Source organism: Eulemur rufifrons, chromosome 21 (assembly GCF_041146395.1).
Source record: "Eulemur rufifrons isolate Redbay chromosome 21, OSU_ERuf_1, whole genome shotgun sequence".
Classification (NCBI taxonomy): Eukaryota; Metazoa; Chordata; class Mammalia; order Primates; family Lemuridae; genus Eulemur; species Eulemur rufifrons.
The window spans coordinates 3,878,812-3,900,879 of NC_091003.1; the positions used below are offsets into that span (position 1 = coordinate 3,878,812).

Here is a 22,068-nt window from a genome sequence, read left to right on the forward strand (position 1 = left end):
TAAAAATGTTCCCGCACCCACCGTCCCCCACACTGTTTTGTGCGCTGGGCTCAGGGAAAGATTCCCGGGTGGACAGTGTCCCGGGAAGCAGGGCCTGGCCTGGCGGCCTGCCTCACCTGCGCAGGTCCCTCTACCCACCTGGCCCACAGGGGAGGTGCCCACGGCCCTGCCCCCTCCTGCCACACCCTCCCAGGGAGCTCAGCCCCTCCTGCAGCCGCAGAGGTGGCCCCGGGGCCTGCGCAGCCTGCAGACGTGTCTGGCTTGACCTGCCGGTGATTGAGGGAAGCTTTGACACCTTGCTGTCCTGTAGAATTGGGATGTTTCCCACTCAAACATCCTGACCTAGGATCCGCCCCCTGCACAAGCGCCGGCCATTCTGAGATAGAAGAGGAAGCCGAGCTCTCCACCCCTGCCTCTCGGGCGCCAGGGCAGCCGCCTAAGTGACGTCCCTGCCTCCGCCCATCCCAATCTGAGGCCACAGTGGAGGATCCACAAACAACTAAGCAATTTTTTATATAATTAACATACCATAAAATTCACCGTTTTAAGGTGAACAATTCAAGGGCTTTTAGTATATTCACAGTTGGGCAACCATCATCATCATGTGATTCCAAAGCACTTTTGTGCCCCATCCCTGTTGGTGTCCCCTTTTGTCCCCACTGGGCCCCACTGATCCACTCCCTGCCTCTGGATCTGCCCATCCGGACATTCCTTGCAAAGAATCATGAAATGTTAATATTAACATGTGGCCTTTTGTGACGGGCTTCTTTCATTTAGCATAACATTTTCCAGTTTCGTGTGTTCAGTAGTGTGTATTAGCACTTCATTCCTTTTTGTGGCTGAATAATGCTCCGTTGTATGGATGAAACCACATTTGTAGTTGTTGCTAAGCTTTCACTGTTGTGAATAGAGCTGCTGTGAACATTTATGCACAACTTCTGTGTGAATGTGCTTTCCATTCTTGGGTGTATATGTAGGAGTAAAAACTAATTTTTTTAAGGCCTCATTTCTCTGTGTAGCCATCTATGAATGAAAAACAGCAACATAACACTGAAAAATCAATGCTGGCTGGCACCGTGGCTCACACCAGTAATCCCAGCACTCTGGGAGGCTGAGGCAGGAAGATCGCTTGAGACCATGAGTTTGAGACCAGCCTGAGCAACATGTTGAGACCCGTCTCTACAAACCATTTTAAAATTAGCTGGGTGTGGTGGCTTATGCCTGTGGTCCCAGCTACTCTGGAGGCTGAGGCAGGAGGTTGGCTTGAGCCCAGGAGTTTGAGGCTGCAGTGAGGTGAGCTAAGCTGATTCCACGGCACTGTAATCCGGGCAACAAAGCAAGACTCTGTCTCAAAAAAAAAAAAGTGTACAAGTGTCCATGCCCTTTGACCCTGCAATGCTCCGCATGGGCGTCTATTCCATAGAGACATCAGGAGGCAGGGATAACACGCACTTCAGTGAGACAGAGCAATTTATCTGAACGACTAGGAGGGGTGGCGGAGTGAAGCGTGGTGACCGTGTTAGGGAACATTAGGCAAACACCTCCTGGACATGTCCATGGCCCGCTCAGGCTGCACCTCCACCGCCCCCCTGGCGCAAGCCTTCTGCAGCCCGCCTGGACCACGGCTGCACCTCCTCCCCGGTCTGACGTCCCCGCAGCCGCCCGGTGTGTGTCCTCCACGTGGCCGCCAGAGGGAGCCTTAACCCTAAATCTGATCCCCTCGCTCCCCTGCATCATCCTCGCTCGCTGAGCTCTGCACGCGGGCCCTTCTCCAGCCCCAGGGCTCTCGCCCTTGCCAGGCCCCCTTCCTGCAGACCCGTCCGCCGACGGCTTCTCTAAAGCAGCCCCTGCACATACACCCCTAGACTTTCCATCTCATCACTACTGCGTCTTCATAAAGCGCATCACTGCTTGCTCCCTGTCGGTCTCCCGGTCTGAAATACAAAGTCCAGGAAGGCGAGGAAACCTCACCTTGCCCGTCTTCCCCGGGGATACTCGGGCACACAGCAGGTGCTCAATGCGTGCGCATCACCTGACACTCAGGAGTCACTGAATGCACGGCCGAGTGCAGAACCCTGCTCGGGAATACAGCGTAGAAACCTGCTTGAGGGGATGAACAACTAGGAGTGTCAGTTTTTCGGGTTTTTCGCTTTTTACGGAGACAGGGTCTCGCTGGAGTGCAGTGACGCGATCACAGCTCACCGCGGCCTCCTGGACTCAAGCGACAGGCGCGCGCCACAACCCCTGTCCCTTTCGCGGTTTTTCTCTCCATCATAACCTTGTGAATGCGATTTACAAGGAAAAGCAGGAAAAGAGTGGAGATGCCGGGGATTGAACCCGGGGCCTCATACATGCAAAGCATGCGCTCTACCACTGAGCTACATCCCCTCGCCCGAGCGGCGGCTTTCGTGATCGCAGATACGGGAAGTGGCCCCGGCTGGGCTGCGCGGGTTCCCCGCCCCGAGTGCCGGAGCCTCCGTCGGCTGCGGGGGCCCCTCCGCGCCCCGGGGAAGCCCCTGGTCGGCGGCGCCGGGACCGCAGCCGGCGCGAGCCGCAGCGGAGGATGCCGTGTCCATAGGAGCTGAACAGGGGAAGGTTTATTGCGGCCCGTCCTCGTTAGTATAGTGGTGAGTATCCCCGCCTGTCACGCGGGAGACCGGGGTTCGATTCCCCGACGGGGAGGCTCTGAGTGTTTTGAACCGCGTGACGTGCTGTGTGGATGGACGACGTTGTGCACATCACATCACAGTGCGGGTGGCACCTGTGACAGTGTGAATAAGGGCCCTTCCGGGGTGCTTCCTGCCCCGCAAGGACGTCGTTAAGCGAAGGTAGTGAGGCACACGGTGGGTTCCCTTTTGTGGCAAAAAAATGCGTCCGTAGACGCACAAAGGTGTGTCGTGTTTCATGTTTATGTTTGTGGTCTGCACCGCAGGGACAGCCGCAGCCTGACCACGCGCCGCAGAACGCGCGGGAGTGTGCGTCAGCGCCGTAGCGCCTTCCGCTGCTGAGCGCGCACCACGGCCCCCGGGTAGGCCTGCTGTATGCACGCCCCGCAGGGCCTGCTGTATGCACGCACGTCCCCGCACGGCCTGCTGTATGCAAGCCCCGCACGGCCTCCTGTACGCACGCACGTCCCGCACGGCCTGCTGTGTGCACGCCCCGCAGGGCCTGCTGTGTGCACGCTCCGCACGGCCTCCTGTGTGCACGCACGTCCCGCACGGCCTGCTGTATGCAAGCCCCGCACGGCCTGCTGTATGCACGTCCCGCACGGTCTCCTGTACGCACGCACGCCCCGCAGGGCCTGCTGTTTGCACGTCCCGCACGGCCTGCTGTATGCACGCCCCGCAGGGCCTCCTGTACGCACGCACGCCCCGCAGGGCCTGCTGTATGCACGTCCCGCACGGTCTCCTGTACGCACGCACGCCCCGCACGGCCTGCTGTATGCACGTCCCGCACGGCCTGCTGTATGCACGCACGCCCCGCAGGGCCTGCTGTATGCACGTTCCGCACGGCCTGCTGTATGCACGTCCCACGGGCGAGGGGCGCCGCGCAGAGACGGCTGCACAGCGCGTCCCGGGTCACACCCAGCGCAGTCCACTCCCGACACAGGTGACCTTGAGGGAGCAACGCCGGGACGGCAGGTGGGAGTGTGACCCTGACTCTCCAGTTCCACTCTTTTCTGGGCCGTTTGCGTTTGGTTTCTCTCCCTCCCTCCTTTCTTTCCTGCCGTATTCGCTTTTTATCAAAATGATACGCCTGGGTTCTAGCAGTCAAGGGAAACTGCTGTCCTTTAACGAAACCCAGAGGGGGTCCCCTGCCGTAGCCCCTCGTTCCTCCTTGTTACAAGTTTTTTTAACCTTATACATGTTCTGTTCTTTTCGTTTCTTTTCTTTTGTTTTCTCTTGTTTTCTTTTGTCTTCTTTTCTTTCTCTTTATTCCAACACAGTTTATATGGGCAGGGACTTTATTGGCCTTTTTATTCTCTCTTCTTTATACTACTCCATATTTAACTGAAATCCTGAAACTATGGAAACGTCCAATCAACGTCTTGGCTCAAGGAACATCTTTTTCCTTTTACCTTAAAAATATCAGTTCAGGCTGGGGACGGTGGCCTGGGCCTGTGATTCCAGCAATCCGGGAGGCTGAGGCAGGAGGATGGCTTGAGCTCAGGAGCTGGAGGTTGCACTGAGCTATGATGACGCCACTGCACTCTAGCCCGGGCGACAGAGTGAAGAATCAAAATCAAAACCTACTAAATGTGAAGAAAAGTACGGTAGCATATTAAACAGTTCTGTCTTACAAGGATAAAGGGAATTCCAAGGCCTTGCCTGACTTCTCTGCACAGAAACAGAAAAGGTGTTTCCTTCATTACGAGCCTTTAAGTATTATTTTTGTTAACTATGTCCAGGTACTACTTTGGTACAGGTAGAAAATCTTTTTTGAAAAAACTCTACCAAAGGATTAATATCTTTAGTATAGAAATAATTTATTCAAATCACTAAGGAAAATCCTAAAATACAAATAGATCACAATCAACTGTTAATGGACTTACAGAAGAGGAAAACATGATTTGTTAATAAAACTTATGGAAAAAGTTTTCTCTTACAAGTATTTCAATAAATGGAAGTAAAACAGAGGTTACCACTTTGGGCCTGTGATATTGTCACAGTTGTCAGAATGAAAATGGAGTCACTGTTGTTAAGAAAACCCTGAGAATAGAGCCAGGAAGACGGTGCTCGCGTGCCTGCTAACAACAAACGCCACAAAAACCACAGCCTCGCACAAGGGCCTTTGCAACCTGACACAAGAAATACCTGGGCAAGGACATCTGACCAGCAACTGCCTGTACACCCTCAGACTGGAGTCACCCTTGTTACTGATCTTCACAGCCAAGGATAATTATTTCAACACAGTTTATGTAATCCTCCTCATTTTTTCCTTTAAATGCCTGTGTCTTCCTTTACTTCCCAGAATACACGGTTTACTAAGGCATGCATATTCCCATCGAGAGACTCCAGATAAATTTCTTTTAGAGAATCTCTCTCTGTTTGTGATTTTTTTTCTTTTTATGACCAAAATCCTAGAGACAGAAAGCAGATTGGTGTTTGCAAGGGGGCGGGGAAAGGGCATAATGAGGTATGACTGCTAATGGGTATGGGATTGTTTTTTTGGAAGATGAAAATGTCTGGAACTAGATCGGGGTGGTGGGGGCACAACAGGGTGAATGTACTAAATGCCACTGAATTGTTCACTTTAAAATGGTTACTTGTATGTCACGTGGGGTTCACCTCAATACAAAGAAAAACATGCATGTACTTCAAGGAGATGACCAGAAGTCTTGCTTGGGGCAGACAGGGATGGAGTGGGGAGAAGGCGGCCGCAGGATCCTCCGCATCTATTCCGCACTCTGACATTGTAATTCCCTGTGTGCGATTTTGCCTTCAGTGAAACAAATCTTCAATACAGAAGGAAACACGTAGGCGCACAAACCTAGGTCGCCCCGGATCAGAAGATCCGTTCACTGAATTACTAGATATCAGGTGATGAACAGCACGTGTCAATTTAAATTGATATGAATTCCTTAAAAATGCCTCTGAATGCTTAATTTTTTTTCATAATCTTTTTCCTCAACGCAGAGGCATTGATTGGAAACTATTTTGTGGGGTGAAAAAAACATTTATCTGAAGTTCAGTAATTCCTTCAATTTCACTTATGGTTTCTTTTTCTTTTGTTAAATTAAAATTAGTGTTGCTGCCTTACATAGAATATGATCCCATGTTAACATCAGTGGTCTGTCCGTCTCTCCGTCGATCATTCTCTCTGTGCGTATCTGCAGGAGAGAGGCTGGGAATGCCGCTCACTGTCACCGGGGAATGTTTTCCAGCAGAGGGAGATGGGTGTGTATTCGTTCACATACTCATACTTTTCTATGATTCTTGATATTGAGCACATTTTGATTTAAAAAATCAAGTCATAAAAATAAAATAACGTGATGGTAATTGCAGCGGGATGTATAGTGGCCCCATAAGATGCGTCCACCTGGAACCTCAAAATGTGACCTTACGTGGAATAAGGGTCTTTGCACACGTCATCAAGTTAAGCATCTCAAGATGAGACCATTCTGGATTAGCGTGCTTCCTAAATCCAGTGACCTGCCCTGATAAGAGAGAGAAAAGAGGAAAACGCAGAGTTGTGGAGGAGAAGCCGGCGTGAAGAGAGCAGAGAGTGGAGTGATGCGTCTACAAGCCACAGAACACCGCAGTGCCGGCCACCGCCAGGAGCCACGAGTGAGAGGTGGGACAGGGTCTCCACCATAGCCTCCAGAAGGACCCAACCCTGCTGACATCTTTACTTTGGACTTCTGGCCTCCAGAACTGGGAGAGAATCAATTTCTGTTGTTTTAACCCCCATAGTTTGTAGTGATCTGTCACAGCAGACCGGGAAGCCCAATACAGTAATTAAGACGTTGTAACTCATTTATTAAAAAAATATTTATTGACAGCCTTCTACATGCTAAGCATTGAGCCGATATAGTGTCAAATGAGAAACATGGGAGATGAGTTGTATGAACTGAATGATTTGAAAGAAAACCACGGGGGAACATAACAAAGTGAATAAGTAGTAAGTATTAAGCGTGGCCATGAGACTGCGGGAATGTTTTTGCTTTCCAATTTTTTTTGAGACATGGTCTCAGTCTCTTGCCTGCACTAGAGTGCAGTGGCGTCATCATAGCTGACTGCAGCCTCAAACTCCTGGTCTCAAGCAATCCTCCCGCCTCAGCCTCCTGAGCAGTTAGGACTACAGGTGCGCGCCACCACGCCCACCTGTTAAAGGTGTAATCACCTCGTTAAAGGTCCTATCTCCAAATACAGTCGTGTTCCCAGGGATACGTCTTGATTTCCTCCCTCACCGTGAGGCTCCGGCCCTGGGTCAGAAGCATCCACCATCCGCCCAGGAGCCCAGACCAACCCTTGGGTGTCAACCTTCGCCCCTTCCTTTTTCCTGGTCCTCATGTGAAATCCATCAACGAGGCCTCCCCGCCTCCTTCCAAACCCTGTCTCAGATCCACCCCTTCGTCTACGCCTCCACGGCCTGCCTGGCCTGGGCCATGCGCAGCCCCGCCTGGCCTGTTCGCAGGAGCCTCCTGGCTGGCCTCCCTGCTGCCACTCTGCTCCACCCACTCTCCGGACAGCAGCTATGAGAGACTAAAGATGTCAGTCATGTCACTCCCCAGTGGCTTTCCGACAGGCACAGGAAAATCCAAGCCCTTCTCTGAGGCCTTCAAGGATGGCAAGATCTGACCTCTGCCCACCTCTCAGGCCCTATCTTCTACCCTCTTTCCTCCCGCTGTGCGCCTCCAACAAGCCAACCTCATTTCAACATGATTTCAACCTCAGGACCTTTGCACTTGCTGTTCCCGCTGTCTGGGATGCTCTTCTTCCAGGTCTTGACATAGCTGACCCTTCATTCTTCAGGTCTTTTCAGATCTCCCCCCTTCTCATACTGCCCCCCACTGCCACAGCAATTCCATCCCATCACTCTGATTTATTTTTCTTCTTAGCATTTGCTATTGCACTGAATCATCTTGTATACGGATTCGTTGATGGGCCACATGGTCATCAGCTGGTCAGTGAACGCGTATGGAATGATTTCACATAACAAGGCCCTCCCCACTTCCTCAGTGTCCCCAGACAACACCCCACTCGCCCGCCCGCCCACTTCCCAAAGGGAAGGGAGGCACCAGAGCCCAGCCTGCATGCCGACCTGTTGATTTCTGCATGCCTTGAAGCTGAGCAGGTGCGCACAGGTATGGAGGGCACACTCGGAGGCCGGATCTGAGTCACTCCCTGGCCCGAGGAAGGCCACACCTGGGCCCATGCGTCCTCCGACAGGCCTCGGCGTGGTCAGCATCTTGGCCACACCTCGCACCGCCTGAGCTTTGCTCAGGGGGTGACCAGGTTCCTTCGCACAGAGAAGGGAGCTTGAGAAAGCTGAGCTCTGACCCAGCTAGGATTCATTCATTCATTCATTTGGTCCACAATACTTATTAAGCACCTACTATGTGCCAGGCAGTGTCCTAGGCACTGAGGGACACAGCAGTGGCGGAGGCAGACGACTTACATGCCCCTCTTGGGTCTGTCCTTCCATCCGGGAGACAGATCATGGGCCCAGAGAGCAATCAATAAGCTGGCAGTGTACTATAAGGGGCTCGGTCCTGTTGGGAGGCGTCATCAGGGAAGGCTTCTCTGGGGTGGTGGCCTTGAAGGACGAGCAGGGGCCGTTGTACACAGGCGCTGCGCGAGCAAAGCAGGGTTCCCGCTGAGTCCGCGTTTCCAGCGTCAGATCCAAGCGGGAAGACCCAGGACCATCGAAACGACCAGGAGGATAAAAGCGCAGCTCAGCAACAACGGGTGCCGAAATAGCTCAGTTGGGAGAGCGTTAGACTGAAGATCTAAAGGTCCCTGGTTCGATCCCGGGTTTCGGCAGTTCCCCTTTTTTCTTCTCAGGGAAAGGGAATAAACGAAGCTGATTCTTTCCAGTTAATAGAAGTTTTGTTTCACTTTCTAAATTTAGAAGAGCCCCGAGCAGTATCCGCTGGAAGCCAAAAGGGGATGGAAACTTCCCTGCACATCCCCGGTTGCGTGAAACAAGCAAGGTAAAGGTTTTCCTGGCTACACGTTTTTCCCTTTCTTAAATGCTTGCTAATCTCTGTTGTATGTTTGCTGATGTCTGTTCGTTAATGTTTGCGTCTGTTTATTAATTTCCGTTCTCTGATCCCTCGTGGCTAAATCAGAGACCGAGTAGGAGACAGTCACTTCAAAATGGCATTAAGTCAAACGGGACTCCTTGTTTTGTGGGAAAATATAAAATACTTAATTCTTTGGAACGCAAAGTCTATGTCGGGGAAGCTACACATACTTTAAAGAAGTCACCTGAGGTGGCCCTACCAGCGCCAGTCCTCGTTAGTATAGTGGTGAGTATCCCCGCCTGTCACGCGGGAGACCGGGGTTCGATTCCCCGACGGGGAGATTGCTAAGTTTCTTTTACCGTGTTCCTGCGTTTTTTTCATTTCTCTTCCCAACAAATTAAATTCTTCAATTTTCATAGGCGGTCCTTACTCTTTCCTGGAAAAATAAACTCAGCAGCCAAGCAGGATTCCATCCGTTGGCTTTTCTGTGGACGTGCTGCCTGGTCCCTGTCACTCTCTGGGTCCCCAAGAGTTGGTGGCACGGTAAGGAGAGAGGAAGAGAGGCAGTCTTCTCATCCCGAAGTGTCACCCCTGCTGCAAATTGTTGAGCTTACAGAACGCCGAGCGTCGGCTTTGGAGGCCGGAACAGCTCCCTCTGCCGCCGGTGTTTCATCGTGTTTGGCCCCGGCCCCGAGCTTGGCCCTGCAGAAAACGTGAATGGATTTGACACGTTTCCTTGTCCTAATTCGGTTGCGGACTCACCTTCCTGAATACAGCCACCACCCTTCCCAGACTCCTATTCTTTTATCCACCTGTTCGTTTATCTTTTTTCGCATTCACTTTGCACATATTTACTGAGCACCTATTCTGTGCCAGGCACTGTTCTAGGCCCTGGGTGCAGCAGGACATGGGATAGACAAGGTCCTGCTGTGTTTAGACGACAACCCAGTTACGGACACAGACAATGAACAATGCCGCGGAAAAAGACCAACCAAACCAGAGGCGTGTGGTAGGGAATGGGTGGGATTCGCGGGCCCCTTTAGAGAGGTGGTCAGGAAGGCCTCTGTGAGGAGGGGACATTTGAGCCAGGACCTGGACAATGAGAAGAGCCGGGTACAGCATTGCCCGCAGAGGGAACAGCAAGTGCAAAGGCCCTGGGGTGGGCAGGAGGTGGTGTGTCTGGGTGCCCTGAGGGACAGGGAGAGAAGGAGGAGAAAATGAAGTCAGAGCTGTCAACAGAAGCCAGATCTCCTAGCGCCTGGAAGGAGTATGCAGGGTAAGGAGGATGGGTTTGATTTTAAGAGTTTTGTGCGGAGAAGAAACATAATCAGGTTTGTTCTGAGTAGACCACTCTGGCTGCCATGCAGGTGGGCGCTAGACAAAGAAGGGGCACTTGCTGACCTGGGAACATCTCTTGGCTTGCTCAGGAACCACACCCAAAATAATGCCACCCTTGGCGCGGTGTCCAGCGCTCCCTGTGCCCGGGGTACTGACTCCGACATCGCCCTGGCCTTCAGCGCGAAGAGTTTCAGCACCAGCAGGCTGTAAGAGGGCGGATGGGGAACCAGGAGCAGGACGTTTTTTGAGGCGAGGTCTCCCCATCACAGGCGAGAGACATCTCAAGGCTGGAGGAAAGAGGTGTCGCCTTCAGTTGCCTGCCCTCTCACCCACCCCCTGCCCACTGGATGGCCCCTCGATGACCTGAAGGACACTAAACCTTGTGACTTCCCTCCCCAGGTGTGTTTACTGAGCACGGTGGCAGGGCAGGGAGACGCTAGTTCCCGGTTAAAGACGGCTCCTCTCAGCGCGCAGTTGTAACCACATTGCTCTGAGTTTAAGCCCTGATTCTGGGCCTGCATCTGTTTCTTTTTAGTTTGCTCATTTTTATTTTCAGAAGAGTTATTTGGGGAGAAAATAAAAGTCTTCAAGCTGTTGTGCAAACCTCAAAGTCACTGAAGGTTGGGATGGTTTTTAAGGACGAGAACTCAGAGATTTCCGGGTAGAGGTACAATCGAGCCGATGCCCTTATGTATGGCAAAGAAACTCCTTATTTTCCCTTCCTTCTCTTGTCTCTGAGGAGCAACGTTCAAAAATGACTCAGTTTTCGTTTGTCCCTTGGTTCTGGTGTCAGCTAGAAGTTTTAGCTGCAAGGCTAGGAAGAGTGGGCCTATCTGGGGAACATAAAACGTTTTATTTTGATTTGCTTTTGCTAAAATCTAAAACCTGTTTAAACAAACAAAATTTTAAATTAGAAAAAAACCCTTTTTGCACCCCAACATTTACTGCAGCACTATTCACAGTGGCCGAGATATGGAATCCAGCTAAGCGTCCATCAAAAAATGAATGGATAAAGTGGTCTGTATACATAATGGAATACGACTCAGCCACGAGGAAAGGATGAAGCCCTGTCATTCCAGGCAGCAGGGAGGAGTTTGGAGGACATTATGTTAAGTGAAATAAGCTAAGCCAAAAAAGGTAAATGCTGGATGGCCTAACTCCTATGTGCAGGCTGAAAAAGCTGACCTCACAGAAGCGGAGTGGGGAATGGGGGGGGGGGTAGCCACCGGCTGGCTAGGGTGGCTGAACAGGAGGAATCAGTTCTAGTGTCCTATGGCACCATAAGGTGACCATAATCAACAACTTATTGTCTATTTTCAAATAGCCAGAAAAACAGATTTTGAACATTCCCACCACAAAGAAATGATAAATGTTTGAGTGATGGATATACCAATTACCCTGATGTGAACATTACACATTGTACCCCATAAATGTGTACAACTACTCAATTAAAAATAATAAAACCCAGAAACATAAATAAACACGTGCAAACACAAAAAGAAAAGAAAAGAAAAACAAAACAAAACAAACAAAAAAACCCAAAAACCACTTTAAGAATACAGTATAACAGAGATTTTCAAGAAGGCAGTCAAAAGGGGAGGGGGATGTAGCTCAGTGGTAGAGCGCATGCTTTGCATGTATGAGGCCCCGGGTTCGATCCCCGGCATCTCCACTCACATTTTACTGTTTCTTTTTGTTCATGGTTCTCTATCGTTAAATCGCCCGTAATAGTAATAGCAGAAAACTGTAAAAGGCAAAACCTGACTCCGTGGAAACCACAGCAAAAGTGAGCAGAATGATCCTTTCGGGAGTTTACTGCACGTTCGGTGGCGTTGTGATGTGATGAACTGGCCTCGAGGACTGTCGATTGATTCCTGGCCATCAGCGTGCAAGCGTGTAAGTCACCCGCAGGGCTGAGCCCCTCTGCTTGTCAGCTCCTTTCCTCTGTGCTGCGGGCAACACACCGTCTGCGGAGGGAGCACCCCAAAAGCAAACCGGCCTCCCCACGCGGGGCTTGGCCTCTGCTTCCTCAGTGACATGTCACAAAGGCACAGAATGAAATCAGTGGCTTTAATGTGCATTACGCTTCCATTTATATTCATTCACTGTTTCTGTATTTTATCACTGCAAATAAAAGACAAGTTCTTACAGGCAGAGGGACCCCACTCTGCGGCCACGATGAATCCCCGCAGTCAGCTCCTCTCCCGTTCACTCGACGCCTCGTGTCAGAGCAGGGGTGCGTTCTGTAATTATTTCATTATATGTTACAATGTAGAAATAATAGAAACAAAGTGCACAATAAATGTAATGCGCTTGAATGATCCTGAACCCGTACTCCCTCCCCTATCCCTGTCCCCGTCCCTGGAAAAATTGTCTTCCATGAAAACTGTCCCTGGTGCCAAAAAGGTTGGGGACCTCTGTAAGGGTAAATGCCTCTAATCTTAGATCTGGAGGTCTTTGCACAGCTTTCATTTCTGAGATGAGGAAACTAAAATTCATGAAATGACTCACCAATGAGGTGGTGACACAGCGGTGACAGCTCCTGTTCTAATGAGCTTTCGTGAAGGTTATTTCTCCCTAAATGTCAACAGGTTTTTTTCTTGAATGTTGAAGATGATTTCTAAAGTGATCAGGCCTAATAAGGAACTAATTATATACTTCCGTTTTACTTTGTGTAATTAAATATTTCTAATACTGCTGTCAACTAAAATAAAATCTTAAGGCTTCCCCCGCAACCGGCTGACTGAATGGACCCCCTCCTGGTCAAGCGGATACCCTAAAACTGAATTGACTGCCAGGAGGGCGGAGGTCACACAGGCCTCATCATGCCCCTCCCTTCTTGTAGACATGCTTTGTTGCAAGCAACACCTGCAGGTCCTCAATTTACACAACACATGTATGTCCCAGCCTTGTCTCTGATTAACTGACCTCCTTATCTTAAAAGGTTCCAAGCCTGTAGACAAAACTTCAAGTCTTTAACCAATTACAAGTCAAAGTGTCTTTAAATTTAAACCCACCTATAACCTCTAAGCCCCTGCTTTTTTTTATATATATGCTAGAGATGGTGTTTCACTCTTCCTCAGGCTGGTCTAAAACTCCTGACCTTGAGCGATCCTCCTGCCTCGGGCTCTGAGAGCGCTGGGATTACAGGCGGGAGCCACGCACCCAGCCCAAGAAAGCTCCCACTTTGAGATGTCCCACCTTTTCAGGTCAAACCAATGTTTGCCTTCCATGTATTGACTTATGACTTTACCTGTAATTCCTGTCTCCCTGAAATGTGTAAAACCGGGTCAGGGTCCTCAGATTCGACTCAGAATAAACATCTTTAAATTATTTTACACAGTTTGGCTTCTTTTCCCTTGACAGCGCATACGTAACACGGAAAAAAATACCATAAGGAGTTGTTACTGTTAGAGGCTTGTGTTAGGAACTGGAGCTTTCCAGAAAAATCATTAATCTTTAAGAGAGGCCGGGCGCGGTGGCTCACGCCTGTAATCCTAGCACTCTGGGAGGCCGAGGCGGGTGGATCGCTCGAGGTCAGGAGTTCGAGACCAGCCTGAGCAAGAGCGAGACCCCCATCTCTACTAAAAATAGAAAGAAATTATATGGCCAACTAAAAATATATAGAGGAAAAAATTAGCCAGGCATGGTGGCGCATGCCTGTAGTCCCAGCTACTCGGGAGGCTGAGGCAGTAGGATCGCTTAAGCCCAGGAGTTTGAGGTTGCTGTGAGCTAGGCTGACGCCACGGCACTCACTCGAGCCCGGGCGACAGAGTGAGACTCTGTCTCAAAAAAAAAAAAAAAAAAAAAAAAAAATCTTTAAGAGAAAACATTTTCTCAACTACTATATTTTATTTTACATTTAATTAAACAGGCCGGGTGTGGTGGCTCACGCCTATAATCCTAGCACTCTGGGACGCCAAGGTGGGAGGATGGCTTGGGTTCAGGAGTTCAAGACCAGCTTCAGCAAGAGTAAGATTCTAAAAATAAAAAGAAATTAGCTGGACAACTAAAAATATATAGAAAAAATTAGCTGGGCATGGTGGCACATGCCTGTAGTCCCAGCTACTCGGGAGGCTGAGGCAGGAGGATTGCTTGAGCCCAGGAGTTTGAGGTTGCTGTGAGGTAGGCTGACAGCACTCTAGTCCGGGCAACAGAGCAAGACTCTGTCTCTAAAAATAAATTTTAAAGATAAAAAATAATAATAATTAAACAAAGCCCATTATATGAGGTTGCCAGAGTAGTCACATTCACAGAGACAGGGAGTGGAATGGCAGGTGCCAGGGCCTTGGGGAAGAAGAACAGGGAGTTGATTAATGGGGACAGTTTCCTTTGGACAAGATGAGAACAGTTCTGGAGATGGATGGTGGTGACAGTCGCACATTGTGAATGTCCTTAACACTACCGACCTGTATACTTAAAAATGATAAGTTTTATGTTATGTGTATTTTACTACAATTTAAAAACAAAGCCAAACAAACGACGACAAAAACAAAGCCTAAATAGGTTAAATCACTTTCTAATCTTCCTAAAGCAGGCAAATTTGGAGACTAGACCTTAAGTCCGATTTTGACAAGTGTGGGATGAGTTGGTTATTTTTAAGATGGAGCAGTTTGTGTTCCGCCACACAATTCAGAAGCACATAGGTAAACAGGAAAAAGAACAAAATCCCTTGGGTTGTTTTTTTTTCCTGTTTGCGAGGCCTCTAACCTGCAGATACCCTTGACAACCTTTTATGGTTATATAAGCGATGACAAAGCGTTCCCACCCAGCCCTCTGATTTCACGCTTTCTCTTGGGTGGAACATGTTTGCTGACCCTTATGTACTCAGACAGCTTCTTGGTGCAGGATTAAGTCACATGCAAGGTTGTGACCTTGGGGGAATTGAATCCTTTGAGGGAAGCAAGAAAAGCAGGCGGACAGGCAGGCACGAGTCCACCCCCACCCTCCTCAGCCGCAGCCCAACACCCAGGCCCTTTGTGAGCTCAGCCCATCACGTGCTCCGGTCTGCCTGCCAATCCCGCCCTGTTGCTGGGCCTCTGTCCCTTTGCCATTGGTGCCAGCTCTGAAGCAATCTTTTCTGGGGTGCCTGCAAAGGACGGATCTGTGGGTGGAACGAACTGAAAATGGATCCAATGACTCATCCTGCTTCTCGCACATTCTAGCACATCCCAGCACATCCCGTTCCAGGTCGGGAGGGTTTAGGTTTTAGGAGCGTGACTTGATACCTGACTCATGAGTCCAAGTGGGACATTTAGGCCTTGGGAACCCTTTTCAGAAAATGGATAAGCAGTTGTAACAACAACAGAAGTCCTCTGTAGGGCAGGGTTTCTCAACTTGCACTGTTGACATTTTGGGCTGGATGAGTGAGTCTGTGTCTTGGGGACACTGCAGAATGTTCAGCAGCATCTGGCATCTACCCCTCGGGGCTAGCGGTAGCACCCCTACCTGCCGCCCCTCACAGTTGTGACAACCAAAAGTGCCGCCTGACATTGCCAAATGTCCCCTGAAGGGCAAATCACTTTTAGTTGAGAACCACAGTTCTGCCACCGCCCTTTAGGACGCCATTTTCTCCCCCCCTCCCTCTGACCTCATTGCTCTTGGAGAAATGTTTCCTTCAGCAACAACCCACTGGCCGACCTAAGTTAGGGAATGCTGGGGTGTGTCTGAGAATTCTTCCACCTGCGACATCAGTTTCTCTTTTGACCTAACTAACCCTTGGCCCATTCCCCCACCCCACCCCCAGCCCCTCCTCTTCCTCCTTCCTCCTCCTCTCCTCCCTCCCCCACCCATGGAATCAGGGCTGTTTTTCCCTGTACCTTTTAAGACTTTGAAAAAGCCATGTCACAAAGCTGGTGACTCAGCCTTTAAACAACGTGAATCACAAGGCTTGCAGCAAAGCCACGCAGTCAAAAACAGGGTGCGGTTTGAAACCAGGCCTGGCCGCCTTAGAAAGAACCCTGGCTTTTTGTTCCTTTAAAAACTCTTTCCTGAAATGTAGAAATAACCTTCGCCAGAAATCTGTTTTGGAAATCACTGGGGTCTCTTGTTAATCCTGGAAAATGACACGTTATATAATCAGGCTGGGGTAAAAATAAACAAATCGGCTGGTGAGCCTTTTTTCCTCCCTCTTTTATCAAAATGGAATTTGCCTGTAGAAACACATTTCATATTTGACATATTTAAATTTCCTTTCCCAGAAATATACAGGGCTGAGATTCATGTCTTTTATTACTCATTTCCCAGTAACACATGACTTCATTCTCTTTGGAAAATGTTAAAAATTAGAGAGGTTAAAGTCTATTTCCAAAAAGGCTCAGACCTGGTATTTTCATAAATACATACAAAGATAGGTTACCATTGAAAATACATAGCACGTTTGATTCATATTTTAATATTATTTAAATAAAATAATGTTCATAATTTAAAAGAATGGAGCCTTTTCCTAATGGCACACTTTTCAGTTAGTAGCCTCCTTTTTTTTTTTTTTTTAAGGCTTTAAGGATAGAAATCAAATTAATCTCCACTCCCACATTTCTAGAAACAGACTTGTTCTAGAAGAGTCCAGAATGAACCTTGGGTGGGAAATCGAGGGCATGAGGGAGACATTTCACTGTAAACTTTTAAAAACCTGCTTTAAAATTTCACCCTAGTCCTACATTTTTAAACACTTAAAAAAATATGCTGACGAAATAACACATAGGGATCACAAAATAGGTTGTGGTAAAAATAAAAAATCTGGCTGGTGAGCCTTTTTCTCCTCTCTATCAAAATGGAATTTGCCTGTAGAATGACATTTCATATTTGACATATTTACATTCCCCCCCCCCCAGAAATACACAGGACTGACATTCGTGTCTTTTAAAATCTCGGGGTTCAGTGGGTTCAACTTCTGAGTATACCACACACGAACACAACTGAAATTTCAACGCCTCCTTGTTGACACCCGGTGTGACCTCCTCACCCCCACAGCCGCCTGGAATACCCAGGAAGGCTAGAGAACAGCCTAGAAAAATCTAGTTTGAGCAGCCTTCAGCTTGCAGCTGCAACAGTTTTAAAATGTATGGATTTTCCACCTTTCTGTCCCAAATCCCACCTGAACACGCCAGAGTCGTTTCCCTGCGGGAAAGTTATCTTTCGGTCATTAGTCTGGGGACCACCGACTTGTCCCCAGGGCCCGAGGCCTCAGCCTGCGTCCCGCGCACAGATCTGCCGAGTCACGGCCCCTGTCCCGGTGCCCGCTCGGCGGGGGATGGGCCGGGCCGTCCCGAGCGGGGGGCTGGGGTCCCGGGGAGCCCCCGTCACGGGCCGGGGGCGGCGGGAAGGGAACGTGGCGAAACAAAAACACCGTTATTATCTTCATCGTGACCCTAATAAAGCCCCGTCAGTCCCGCGGGCTGGGCCAGGCAGGGAACGCGCGAGGGTGCGGGACCCCGACCCCGCGGGCGGCGCTCGGCCCGAGCCCCTCGGCCGCCAACGGCGGGTCTCGCGTCGCGCGGGGACCGTTGGGGCCGAAAGGCCCGGGAACAGGGGCCGGGGCTCAGGGACTCGGGCCGCCCGTCCGCTCCCGAAGCCGCGGAGTCCGCGCCGGGTTTTCCCGCCTCCCCCCAAGCCGGCTCCCCTCCCCCAGGGCGAGCGCCGGCCGCGTCAGGAGACGCTGCGCGCACCGAGCGCGCTGATCCCTCCGCCAGGTCGTTCAGGGCGGCGGCCCAGTCCCCACCAGATTCAGCCCCAGAGCCCCAGCCTCAGCAGGAGAACATGTTAGGAGGGGAACGGGATGACTCCTGGCACTAATTTTCTTTACAGAGACCGGAAGGTGTGGAAGAAAGTAGTCCGTTCTCGGCGTTTCTGCGGAGGGATCTGTTCGGGGCGGCGGCCGCCGATGACCTATATAAGGAAGTGCCGGGTGTGGCGCAGCAAGTTCCGTCGAGGCCGGGCTTGGAGTTGCTGTGCTACCGTGTGAGCTGCTGCCAACACCGCTTGGTGAGTGGAGCGTTGCCGGCCGGTCTGGGGCTCAGCGGCCGTGAGGCCGCGAGGGACGCGGGGGGTAGGGCTGCCTGTCGGCCCGCCGCGGGCGGAGCGGTCGCCGGGGTTGTTATTCTGCTGGGCCGCGAGCAGGGTGGCCCTGGGGTGGGGGAGGCCGCAAAACGGCAGCTGTTTCCGAACCGGGATTGGAATACGCTTGGCCATGAGGAGGCCTGAGCGGTGGGGAGACAAGGACGGGGGATGGTGGGTGGGAGGGAAACACGGAAGGGCCCCGAGGCCTTAACGAAGGCGGGAGATGACGGAGTGTTGTCGGACGGGGGTCGGGAACTGGTGGGGACTCTGACGTGAGGCGTTTGTTTCTGACGCTTGACTGAAAAACTCGGGTTCTCTGCTGTTGATGGGGCGGCAGCTATGGCGGCGCTGCTCGGCACGGGGGGGGGGGGACGGAGCGCACCATTACAGTCACGTGACGTCACCTATGTTGGCTCATAATGCAGGGTGGGGCCACCTGGCGGTGTGCCGGTGGTAGGTGTTCCTCGGTCGCAGGACACAGGGTTTGGGCCTGGAGGAGACCTCCTTAGTTGACAGGGGCCAGACAGCGGGTGAGGCGGGGATGAGCGGGGCCCCTGGGTTTACTTGGGTCAGTTTCTGAGCTTTACCTCCTGAGTAGTCAGGTCTGACCTGTGTGTTGGGGGAAATTTCTTAGGCAGGTTTTCTAGTTTAAATGTTGGGGCCAATATAAAATGACATTTAACTGTCAACGTTAGGAATGCCAGCGAATTGTATGCTAAACTCTTTCGGTGGTTTTTTTTCTTTTTCTTTTCTTTTCTTTCTTTCTTTCTTTCTTTCTTTTTTTTTTTTTTTTTTTCCTGTAACAGACAATGCAGATCTTCGTGAAGACCCTGACTGGCAAGACCATCACCCTCGAGGTCGAGCCCAGCGACACCATCGAGAATGTCAAGGCAAAGATCCAAGACAAGGAGGGCATCCCCCCTGACCAGCAGAGGCTGATCTTTGCTGGGAAGCAGCTGGAAGATGGGCGCACCCTGTCCGACTACAACATCCAGAAAGAGTCCACCCTGCACCTGGTGCTCCGTCTCAGAGGTGGGATGCAGATCTTCGTGAAGACCCTGACCGGCAAGACCATCACCCTCGAGGTTGAGCCCAGCGACACCATTGAGAATGTCAAGGCAAAGATCCAAGACAAGGAGGGCATCCCCCCTGACCAGCAGAGGCTGATCTTTGCTGGGAAGCAGCTGGAAGATGGGCGCACCCTGTCCGACTACAACATCCAGAAAGAGTCCACCCTGCACCTGGTGCTCCGTCTCAGAGGTGGGATGCAGATCTTCGTGAAGACCCTGACTGGCAAGACCATCACCCTGGAGGTTGAGCCCAGCGACACCATCGAGAATGTCAAGGCAAAGATCCAAGACAAGGAGGGCATCCCCCCTGACCAGCAGAGGCTGATCTTTGCTGGGAAGCAGCTGGAAGATGGGCGCACCCTGTCTGACTACAACATCCAGAAAGAGTCCACCCTGCACCTGGTGCTCCGTCTCAGAGGTGGGATGCAGATCTTCGTGAAGACCCTGACCGGCAAGACCATCACCCTGGAGGTCGAGCCCAGCGACACCATCGAGAATGTCAAGGCAAAGATCCAAGACAAGGAGGGCATCCCCCCTGACCAGCAGAGGCTGATCTTTGCTGGGAAGCAGCTGGAAGATGGGCGCACCCTGTCCGACTACAACATCCAGAAAGAGTCCACCCTGCACCTGGTGCTCCGTCTCAGAGGTGGGATGCAGATCTTCGTGAAGACCCTGACCGGCAAGACCATCACCCTCGAGGTCGAGCCCAGCGACACCATTGAGAATGTCAAGGCAAAGATCCAAGACAAGGAGGGCATCCCCCCTGACCAGCAGAGGCTGATCTTTGCTGGGAAGCAGCTGGAAGATGGGCGCACCCTGTCCGACTACAACATCCAGAAAGAGTCCACCCTGCACCTGGTGCTCCGTCTCAGAGGTGGGATGCAGATCTTCGTGAAGACCCTGACCGGCAAGACCATCACCCTCGAGGTTGAGCCCAGCGACACCATTGAGAATGTCAAGGCAAAGATCCAAGACAAGGAGGGCATCCCCCCTGACCAGCAGAGGCTGATCTTTGCTGGGAAGCAGCTGGAAGATGGGCGCACCCTGTCCGACTACAACATCCAGAAAGAGTCCACCCTGCACCTGGTGCTCCGTCTCAGAGGTGGGATGCAGATCTTCGTGAAGACCCTGACTGGCAAGACCATCACCCTGGAGGTTGAGCCCAGTGACACCATCGAGAATGTCAAGGCAAAGATCCAAGACAAGGAGGGCATCCCCCCTGACCAGCAGAGGCTGATCTTTGCTGGGAAGCAGCTGGAAGATGGGCGCACCCTGTCCGACTACAACATCCAGAAAGAGTCCACCCTGCACTTGGTCCTGCGCTTGAGGGGAGGTGTCTAAGTTTAAGCTTTCAACAAATTTCATTGCACTTTTCTTTCAATAAAGTTGTTGCATTCCCAAATAGTGTGATTTTTGTTTTTCTTAAGGTTCTTTTGAATTACATTGGGGTGTGGGGGATGGACCAGAGTTTTTAGTTTTCCAACTATTCATGGTAACTGAGTTAAGATGTTGGTGAAAAGTGGCCTTTTATGTAGAACTGTAGCAGGTGGGTACAAATAAAAACCAGGCTGTTCAGAGGTGAAAGCATTTTTCATATGTGGATGTACCTGTGAGCTCTAGATTTTAAAAATGGTTTGGGGATGGTGTCAGGTAACTGAGAATGGGAAAGCTGCTGCAACAGCAGAAAGGTACTAAAAAGGGTGGGAGTGATGGGATCTACAGAAAAGCTTTAATACATAGCTGTATATAAATGCATATTGAGCTGTGTAGAGTCATTTGGTCAGATTTTAATACATTAACTGCCATGTGAGTTGTATTTAACTCACTAGGTTTGAGCCTGGGGCCTCGTGAAGTCTAACAGGTGTCTTCACCTTGGGAGCCGAACTCTTTCTCAAGTTGCCTATAACTGCACAGGAAAATTTTTTCATTAGATTCATTTTGTTTTCAAAGTTTTTATTCTATTTTCATAAAGAAACACCATGGCCCTGAGGGAAAAATTTTTTTTTCCTAGCACAGCAATGTGTTAAAAAAGTATGTGGCAGGTAACATGTATTAGAAGTGTAATAGCCAAGCATGTATAGGAATTAAGGAATGAAAACTGTTCATGGAAACGGTACAATTAACGTTGAAATTAACCTGTCAGAATGAACTTGATTTTTCAAATTTTATGTGGTGCCCATAGACAAAGGGCTCTTACATAACCTAATTGGTGGGTGAGGCATTTGGTCCCTGGTCTCAATGTGCACAAGTGTTCTGTGGCATTTGCCCAGTCATGGTACCGGTAAGGAGTTAAATGTTAACTAACTGCAACTGAAGGTGGGGGTTGCAAGGAAGCTGGTTTGAGCCAGGTGGTGGGCACCTCAAATCCAGTCCTGTAAAGGACTTGAAAGTAGGGATTGCTTTTCCAAAGGATGACACTGCACTCCCTCCCCCAAATCCCTTCAGATTTAGGAGATCAATGAATATCCTGTGCTCTGGAATGCTGCTGTGATGTAAAGCTGGTAAGAGTGAACAAGTTTAAACCAGTCAGCTTTAGGGATCAGCAGGTTTGAGAAATGAATTAATTTGTAAGTGTGTCAAGTTTTTACTTGATGTTGACATCAATGCTTCTAATATGTGATAAACTGAATTTGTGTGACTCACCCATGCAAGTGAGCACATAGGTCAAGAACGTTACAAACCCCAAGCAACTCAACCACCAGGCTGCTAATCACTTCCTGCTAGTTTGCTAGTTTTTGTGTGACTTTAACACACGGTAAGGCCAGGGTGGCCTTGGTGCAAGGAAAAAAAAAAAAAAAAACCTGAATAGTGTCTTAGAGACGTTCACTGATGACAGGCATCGTCAGGTTCCTAAGTTAGCGTTGAGTGGGTTTTGAAAACGGCCTTGAGAGTTGCATCCGGAAATCAAGTACA

The 22,068-nt window shown here is 50.3% G+C and overlaps 1 protein-coding gene and 5 non-coding genes across 6 annotated transcripts; 5 read left to right on the top strand and 1 right to left on the bottom strand.

The window, feature by feature from the left end:
- Positions 1–2,316: 2,316 nt before the first annotated feature.
- On the bottom strand, positions 2,317–2,388 carry TRNAA-UGC (transfer RNA alanine (anticodon UGC)). Its single transcript has one exon. It is a non-coding gene; the product is annotated as a tRNA-Ala (tRNA).
- Positions 2,389–2,610: 222 nt separating this feature from the next.
- Positions 2,611–2,682, top strand: TRNAD-GUC (transfer RNA aspartic acid (anticodon GUC)). Its single transcript has one exon. It is a non-coding gene; the product is annotated as a tRNA-Asp (tRNA).
- A 5,731-nt stretch (positions 2,683–8,413) lies between these two features.
- TRNAF-GAA (transfer RNA phenylalanine (anticodon GAA)) lies at positions 8,414–8,486 on the top strand. The gene has a single exon. It is a non-coding gene; the product is annotated as a tRNA-Phe (tRNA).
- A 471-nt stretch (positions 8,487–8,957) lies between these two features.
- TRNAD-GUC (transfer RNA aspartic acid (anticodon GUC)) lies at positions 8,958–9,029 on the top strand. The gene has a single exon. It is a non-coding gene; the product is annotated as a tRNA-Asp (tRNA).
- A 2,598-nt stretch (positions 9,030–11,627) lies between these two features.
- On the top strand, positions 11,628–11,699 carry TRNAA-UGC (transfer RNA alanine (anticodon UGC)). The gene has a single exon. It is a non-coding gene; the product is annotated as a tRNA-Ala (tRNA).
- Positions 11,700–17,933: 6,234 nt separating this feature from the next.
- On the top strand, positions 17,934–20,551 carry UBC (ubiquitin C). The gene is made up of 2 exons (XM_069496820.1): positions 17,934–18,010; positions 18,892–20,551. Exon 2 carries the CDS (start codon positions 18,895–18,897, stop codon positions 20,494–20,496), a length of 1,602 nt encoding a protein of 533 aa, XP_069352921.1. The 5' UTR covers positions 17,934–18,010; positions 18,892–18,894; the 3' UTR covers positions 20,497–20,551.
- The last annotated feature ends 1,517 nt before the right edge of the window (positions 20,552–22,068 follow it).